This window comes from Arachis ipaensis, chromosome B7 (genome assembly GCF_059453495.1).
Source record: "Arachis ipaensis isolate K30076 ecotype BB chromosome B7, ASM5945349v1, whole genome shotgun sequence".
In the NCBI taxonomy this organism is placed as follows: Eukaryota; Viridiplantae; Streptophyta; class Magnoliopsida; order Fabales; family Fabaceae; genus Arachis; species Arachis ipaensis.
This window is the reverse complement of record NC_142442.1, coordinates 141,326,428-141,334,604: the sequence shown is the minus strand read 5'-3', so window position 1 is coordinate 141,334,604 and position 8,177 is coordinate 141,326,428. Positions and strand designations below refer to the sequence as shown.

At 35.9% G+C, this 8,177-nt stretch overlaps 1 protein-coding gene across 1 annotated transcript; it reads right to left on the bottom strand.

Annotated features, from left to right (window-relative positions):
• Positions 1-850: 850 nt before the first annotated feature.
• On the bottom strand, positions 851-1,952 carry LOC148554353 (syntaxin-21-like). Its single transcript, XM_088495124.1, has 4 exons — positions 1,947-1,952; positions 1,719-1,837; positions 1,417-1,491; positions 851-1,025 (listed from the first exon to the last, which is right to left on the bottom strand). The coding sequence occupies exons 1-4, from the start codon at positions 1,950-1,952 to the stop codon at positions 851-853; spliced, it is 375 nt and encodes a 124-aa protein (XP_088351250.1).
• Between the last annotated feature and the right edge of the window lie 6,225 nt (positions 1,953-8,177).

Here is an 8,177-nt window from a genome sequence, read left to right as displayed (position 1 = left end):
AGGTGTATGTATATAAATTAGCTGCATTAGAACTGTTTTGGATATGGAATAGGTGATTTGAATTGAGAGTTTTGGCAAATTTGAGTTTTTAATATTTTTGGTAAAAATAAATTTTAGGCTAACTTTGACAGATCATATCTTGAGCTACGATTTTTGAAATTGATTAAATTTTATATTAAATTAAAGATAATTCAAAGAGCTTTAAAACGGTATAGATTTTGTAAAAATTGAAATTTTGTAAAAAAAGATATGATTGTTGGAAGTTGGTGTAAAAAATATGATTTCTGTGAAGGTTGCAGAAATTGAGTTTTGATTTGTGTGCGCATGCCCACTGCTGTGCGCGAGCTCGGAGCAGGGGCAATGTTGTGACTTGTGCGTACGCACACCTTTGTGCGCACGCACAATCTGTGAATTTTTTGAAAATGTGCATACGCATACATTGGTGCGCACGCACACACAAGTACTAGGGGTGTTATCGGTTTGGTTTGGTTCGGTTTTGGACCAAAAACCAACCGAACCGATATGTTCGGTTCCTACAAACACACAACTGTTCGGTTTGTTACTTTTACAACAACCGAACCGAACCGAACCGAACCAATAGCGGTTTGGTTCGGTCGGTTTTTTCGGTTTTTAATTCCTGATGAACAGAATAAGAATCACAATAACTAGAGGTTTAAAATAGTCAATAAACTGAAATAACAAGGTACATTACATCCAAATTCATTAGATTTTCAATCCATTCTAATAACTAAACATAAAACAAACACACAAATAAACATAAAACAAACACTTAAAAATGTCTAACAAATACAATCTTAAAACCAAACAAACTAACAAACACATTTAGCAACTAAATAACAACTAAACCAATCATAGTTCCTTGTTCATGCACAAGCACAGCAAGGTCTTTAAAAATTTCATTTACTTCACCAATTTGCTGCTGAATTGCTTGAATGCCATGCTCTCTTTCTTCAATGATAGCCTCATTGAAGACAATCTCATTATCTAAAAACAAGACCTCTTGCCTGCAGTAAGATAATGTAATAGATAAGATACTAAATATTACATTAGGTCAAATCTAAAATTGTCAAAATACATTTTGGTCCATGACAAAATTGGAATTCAATATTAGTCCCTAAAAGAATTTGCTAATACCTTCAACCTTAAAATAAAAAATGTTATAACAAGTTAGTACTTCCATTTGGTAGCTTGGGCATTCATTATATTATCATTGAAATGCAGTGTGTTTCAATTAAGTATAGATTAGAATTTTGAAATAATTAAATTCTTACAACATATCTTTACTTAGGAAAATAATAAAGAAAAAAGAAGCATTTTAGCATCAACGTGATTATAGCATAATTTCCAACGACAAATAGGTTACATTTAAGAAGTAATCTGATATACAAAAATTACCTTCTGAATTCCACAAGAAGGGCACGCTGTTCTGGAGTCTTACCAGAATTAGCATCTGCTTCATTAGCTGTATAGCTGCAATTGCAAAAATAAAATTCCAAATAATAAGTGTTATGTGCATAGATGACAGCCAGTAGAGAAGCAAAATTAATAATCAGCAGTAACATATTCTTCTTTAAGAATGAGTTCAATATATAAAATCGTATCAACATAAGCATTACGCCACACAAATAAACACAGTCTTCCACTGTTAGATTTCACTAATGGTTGATTAGTCACCTGAATGGAGCAGCTTGTGGAACAAATGGGGTTCGGTGTAAGCAGTTTCCCTCTCTGCCGCAAGACGCTGTGCCTTCTGAAATTTTTTCAACACTGCCTGAAAATCTTTCGCGACTTTAGCATCTGCTATCTTCTTGCTTGCCTGCAAACACACATATAATTATAACTAAAACTATCCCAAAAATTTCCAGCAACCAATACATTAACATATAATTATAACTAAAACTATCACAAAAATTTCCAGCAAAAACATTCATTCAAAAACGATCTTTATACACAACAATTATTCAATTCAGCAAATAACAAGCGGATGGAAATGTGGGTCTTATAACCAAGGACAAATTCTAACCTTCGAAGAAGATATTGTTCAGTTGCTTTTTGCAGGAGTGGGCTCGGCGACTGGACTGCTGCTCGGCGACCAGAGTGCTGCTCCGCTTAGGGTTTGTTGCCACGGCTTATGACTGGATGGCGGCTTCAAGCGACGGTGGAGGGTGCGAACTGGATGATGCTTCTGGGCTTCTGGCTACACGACGGCGCTGCTCTTTGCTACGCCTGCGAGTCTGCGTCGGAGATGAATGGATGACTTGCGACGGCTTCGAGCGACGGTGGAGGGCTTCCTTGATAGTGGATGACGCTCTCTGGCTCTCTGGCTCTCTCAACCTCTCATTCTCTCAGTCATGGCCGCATGGAGGAGGAAGAATGGAAGATGGAAGGGAAAGTGGGTGTCTGTGTGAGTGAAGGCTGCGCGAGTGAAAGGGGAAGAGGGTGAAGGGGTTTCAGATTTAAGCTTTTATACCTAGGTTAAACTAAGGGTAAACCAGTAAAAACAACCACTAGACCACATCTGCCTCGGTTCGGTTCGGTTCGGTTTCTACCAAACCAACCGAAAACCGAACCGAACCGATCGGTTTAATTAAAAAAACAAAAAACCGGTTTTTTCGGTTTTTCATTCGGTTGTTGTAATTTTCGGTTCGGTTCGGTAACTTACACCCCTAACAGGTACATGCATTCTGTTGAGGGCGATCGCACATTCTGGTGCCCGCACACACCCTGTGAAATTTGCAAGTTGTGCGTACGCACAACCTCGTGCACATGCACACGCTGGGAGGTGCATTCTGTCGAGGGCGTTCGCACGTATCTGTGCGTGTACGCAGAATGAAAACTTTTACTTACTGTGTGTACGCACACCTCTATGCGTACGTACACTTTTAGAAAACTCTTTGGGGAGTGCGTACGCACAACTCTATGCATACGCACACTGCCTTGTTTTTCAATAAAAATCTTGTTTTTAACTGTTTTACCTTCCCGACAAGCTTGTAAACTTTTGTGACACTTATATAAGACTCTTTAGCTTGTTTTTAGGTGTCAGAACATAGAGAGGGCTCGAGGTGAAATCAATTAGGTATTTTCTTGTAAAATTTTAGAAAACGGAGACTTAGGTTTCTAGAGTACTGAGGACGAATTTGGTTGAGTGAGAAGGCAGGATATTGTATTGATGATTACTGACAAAAAATTGTGAAAGTGGTGAATTACTGAGTATTAAATGAAATGATTTTGAAAACCACTGATGTAATGTTTTTAAACTGAGATTATTGAGACATTATGCACCTGGCGGGGACGGCGGTTAATCCCGCCTGTCGAGGTCGCGGCGGCGGCGTAAGGGCGGTGGTTAGTCTCGCTTACATTGAGATGTGAGGTCCGTGGCAAGAGTATCCCGCTCGCATCCCTTCGGAATCACTATAGTATGCAGGCACTGACATCCTGGACTATGATCCGGGCACAATATCTCGGGATTTTCATTATGAGACCGAAGGGCGACATCTCCATGGAGGTGTGTCGGATTGGCAGTTGAACCGACGATGTGATATCACAGCCAGATAGGACAGGCATTCATCATGTGCATCTTTTATCTGTTTGCTTGCTTTGCCGACTTGAATTGCTTGTCTAATTGTATAACATGCCTAATTGCCTATTTGAATTACTTGATATACATGCTTATACTTGTGCTTTACTTGCATTGTATTATTTGTATTTTCTGCTGGGATTGAGGAGGTTTGGAAGGCGGTGGCGATGGGATCACATGGAGGTTAGGCTGGCGAAGGCTGTAGGACAGCGGAAAATTGTTAGATTAGAAATTCACTAAGTTAGATTATCCCTTTCTCTTTATGGTTTGAAAGTATGTTTTAAAGTTTACTTATGGTTTAAGCTTGATTCATGTAATGTATATGAAGTTCTAGGATTGCCTCTGGCGTCCCGGAGTCTTATATCTTACATCACTGGGTACTGTTACCATACTGAGAATATCCAGTTCTCATTCCATACTCTGTTATTGTTTTTCAGATGCAGGTCACAACCCACCTCGGTGAGTTGCTTGATGGTGACAGAGCGAAGGATCTTCACTATGTTTTGAAGTCTTTTGATTATTTTGTTTAGTTCTCTCACCTTTTTTATTTATATTTGCCTTAGAGGCTTACTTTGAGAGGAAGTTTGTATAAGATGTTTTATTTTCTAAACTCTGTATGTTTGTATATAACTAGCCGGCTTAAACTCCGCGAGCCGTGGCTAGACTCTTATGACTATTATACTTTGATATATCTATATATATGTCTTGATAGCTGTATGTATATTTTATGCCTCGAGTAGTGTAGCTTCGTGTGAATGTTTTGCACTTTGAAACTCTGTTTTTGAGCTTAATCCTTCATCAGGTTTCTAGTATTATTATTTCTTTCTATATATAAATGCCTATAAGCTTTAGACTTGTCTTAACCTTTGATTAACCTTTGGTTTACGACGCGAGGTAAGGCTTAGGGTAATTAGGGTGTTACACTATGTGCTATCCAAAAATAAAAAAAGGGATAAGTATGATTTTGGTCCCCAAGGTAGGGGCTGAAAATTTTTTTCGTCCCTCGCCTTTTTTTCGCTCCAAAATGGTCCCCAAAGTTTCAGTTTGTTTTAAAATGATCCTTTTTACCCATTTTATTTTTTTATTACTAAATTACCCTTTATTAAAAAATAATAAAATAAAATAAATATAAAATAAATAAAAAATAAATAAAAAAAAAGAAAAGAAAGGGAGAGACAGAATCGGGGGAGGAAAGAAGGGGGGGTGGGGCGAGAGGGGGGGAGGGGAAGGGAAGAAGGGGGAAGGGAGAGAGCACCACCGCACCGCCGATCCCGCCACTGCCCGCTTCTTCTTCTTCTTCTTCCACACTGCCGTAGCCGCTCCACGCCGCTCCTTTCTTCCTCAGCAAATACACAGCGCCGCCGAGATGGGGGAAGGGGGAGAAAGAGAAGTGGAGAGGGGAGAAAGAGAAGCGGGAGGGGGGTGTTGTTTCGGGAAGAGGGGGAAGGGGAAAGGGGGAAGGGGGAAGGTCGCCGCCGCAGCAGCTCCACACCGCCGCAGCCGCTCCACGCCACTGCTCCTCCACGCCACTCCTTTCTTCTTCAACAAAAACACAGCGCCGCCGAGACGGGGGGAGGCGGGAGAAAGAGAAGCTGGAGGGGTGTTGTTTCGGGAAGAGGGGGAAGGGGAAAGGGGGAAGGGGAAAGGTCGCCGCCGCAGCAGCTCCACTCCGCCGCAGTCGCCGTTCACCGCCGCAGCCCCTCCTCTCCACCACCACCGCAACCCTTTCCCTCTGTTTTAATTTTTTATTTCTTTTTCTTTAATTTTTCAGATTCAAAGGATTCCATTGTTATTGTTGTTGATGATGCTTCTGGTTGTTTCTGTTTAAGCCTTTTATTTGATGCTTTGGTTGCTTTTGCTTCTGCCTGTTTTTGCTTGTGTTTCTGGTTGAGGAAGAAGAGGGGAGGGAGGTTTGCGCTTCTGCTTCTGGTTGAGGAACTGGTTGAGGAAGAAGAGGGGAGAGGGAGGGGTATTTTTGTCCGAAGGACCATTTTAAAATAAAGTGAAACTTTGGGGACCATTTTGGAGCGAAAAAAAGGCGAGGGACGAAAAAAATTTTCAGCCCCTACATTGGGGACCAAAATCATACTTAACCCTAAAAAAAAAGTTTGTAAATTAGTTAAGTCTTTGTATGGTTTAAAATAAGTGCCTAAACAATGGCATGAGAAATTTGATTCAGTTGTGTTATCAAATGACTTATCACATAATAATGCGGATAAATGTATTTACTCAAAATTTACTTTGGATTATGGAGTAATCGTTTGTTTATATGTTGATGATATGTTAATCATCCGAATAAATTTAGAAAGAATTCGTGTAACGAATAAATATCTAACTTCTAAATTTAAGTTGAAGAATTTGAATGAAGTTGATATAATATTAGGCATAAAGGTGCATAAGAATAAAATTGGCTTCTAGCTTATTATATAAAAAAGATATTGAAAAAATTTGATCACCTTACAATTAAATAATCAAATACACCCTATGATCATAATTTTAAATTAGAAGAAAACATAGAGAGGACTGTAGCATAATTAGAATATGTTAGTACTGTTGGAAGTTTAGTATATGCAATGCATTGCACCAAACCTAATATAGCATTTGTTGTGTGTAAATTATCAAGGTTTACAAAAAAACCTAGCAATTAGCATTAGAAGGCTATATAACCTAGGATTTTTGGTTATCACAAGAAAACCATAAACTTGGGATTACATTATAGTGATTATCCCGCAGTTTTAGAAAGTTATTTCGACACAAGTTGGATTACAAATCTTAGTGATAACAAATCCATTTTAGGATGAATTTTCACCATAGGTAGTGGAGCAATAAGTTGGGCCTCAAAGAAATAAATGTGTATTTCACATTCTACCATGGAGGATGAGTTTGTAACTTTATCAGTCACGGGTAAAAAAGTAGAATGACTCAAAAATTTGTTATATGATATAAAGCTGTGACCACAGCAGATGACAGTCATTTCAATCTTCTGTGATAGTGAATCAATCATGTATTGAACATATAATAAGGTTTATAATGAAAAGTCTAGACATATAAGTTTGAGACATAAGTTTGTGAGGTAATTAATAGATGATGGTATTATTACTATCATTTATATAAGATCTAGAGGGAATTTAGCAGATTCTTTGACTAAAAGTTTGTCAAGGAATAAAATAAAAAAGACTACTGTTAAAATGGGATTAAAACCTATTGTTGTTAAATGATAAAAACCCAATCTTATTCTAATAGACTAGTAGTTTCAAGATTTAATAAGTAATAACAAGCTATTTAACAATTGGAACAATAAGGTATAGGAGTTAGTGCTATTTACAATAAATTAGGAGTGTGGGTTAAAATTCTTAATGGAATGATAATATTATTTATCAAAGGATTTCACCTATATGAATATAGGAGTGGTGCCGCTCCAATATAAAATTTTAGAGGTTTTATTCTCGTAAATATTCATGACACCAGGATGAGTACAAAGTCATTATAAGTGCTTAAAATTACATTACAATTAGGTATCCTTTAAATATCATCCTTTATTCAGCCCTTAGAGGAGAGAGAAAATAAAAAGTAACTTTCCTATTTTTTAAACAAATAATATGTAAAAGTAGGTATTTAAATTAATTAAATAAAATAATTCTTTAAAAAAATTGACCAAAGAATAAATTTTAAAGGATAAGTAGCATTTTTTTGTAAAATTATAGGCTCTTAAACTTGAAGAATGCAAGTAATGTGTGCAATTTTTGGTACTAACATATAACATATGAAGTATAAATTTACTCGATTAGATACCTACTATTTTATTAGAAATTTAAAATTTACACTAAAAAATGTTTAATTTTAGTGACACATTTATTATGCATATACTTGTATATAATATTTAAATTTTGTAAATAATGAAGGATTAAAAAGTATTTATAAATTTGATTAATTAATATTATTAATAATATTATTATTAATATTAATAAATAGCTATTAACGATTTATACATTGTCAATTATAATAATGGTATATAGTATCATTTGGCTAAAAGGATATAATTACTTTAAGAATGGTGTATATTTAAAATATTATATTTTTAGTTAAAAAGAACACAACTCTTTAAGAATAGTGTATATTTGAAATATTTTACCTATTGTCAATAGAAGAATCATAACAATTTATATATGTGAAAAATTATAATTACTGTGTACAATAAATATATATATATATGTAAAAACCCTTATCCATCATTCAAAATATACTAATAAAGTGTGTATTTTAACTATTAGGGTAAAGTATTAAATTGGTCCCCTACATTTGGGCGTAATTTTATTTTGGTCTTTAAGGTTTAAAGTGTCCTATTTGAATTAAAAAAAAAATTATTTAGATTCAATGTAGTCCCACCGTAAGGTCAAAGTTAAATAATTAACAGAATGTCCTACATGACAACAGTACAAGAATAAAGTCGATAATCTGAAAAACAAGTACAAGCTCCAAAGACACAAAATCAACCGTGCATGCATCAATATATTTATTTATGCATCAATATATTTATTTCATTTAAATGGTAAGAAAAAATGATAAATAAATGTATTGA

Coding starts and splice junctions, on each gene's coding strand:
- LOC148554353 (XM_088495124.1), bottom strand. Junction 1,492..1,718: donor GCTTACACCGAACCCCATTT/GTTCCACAAGCT, acceptor TTGCAATTGCAG/CTATACAGCTAATGAAGCAG. Junction 1,026..1,416: donor CTTCTTGTGGAATTCAGAAG/GTAATTTTTGTA, acceptor ATCTTACTGCAG/GCAAGAGGTCTTGTTTTTAG.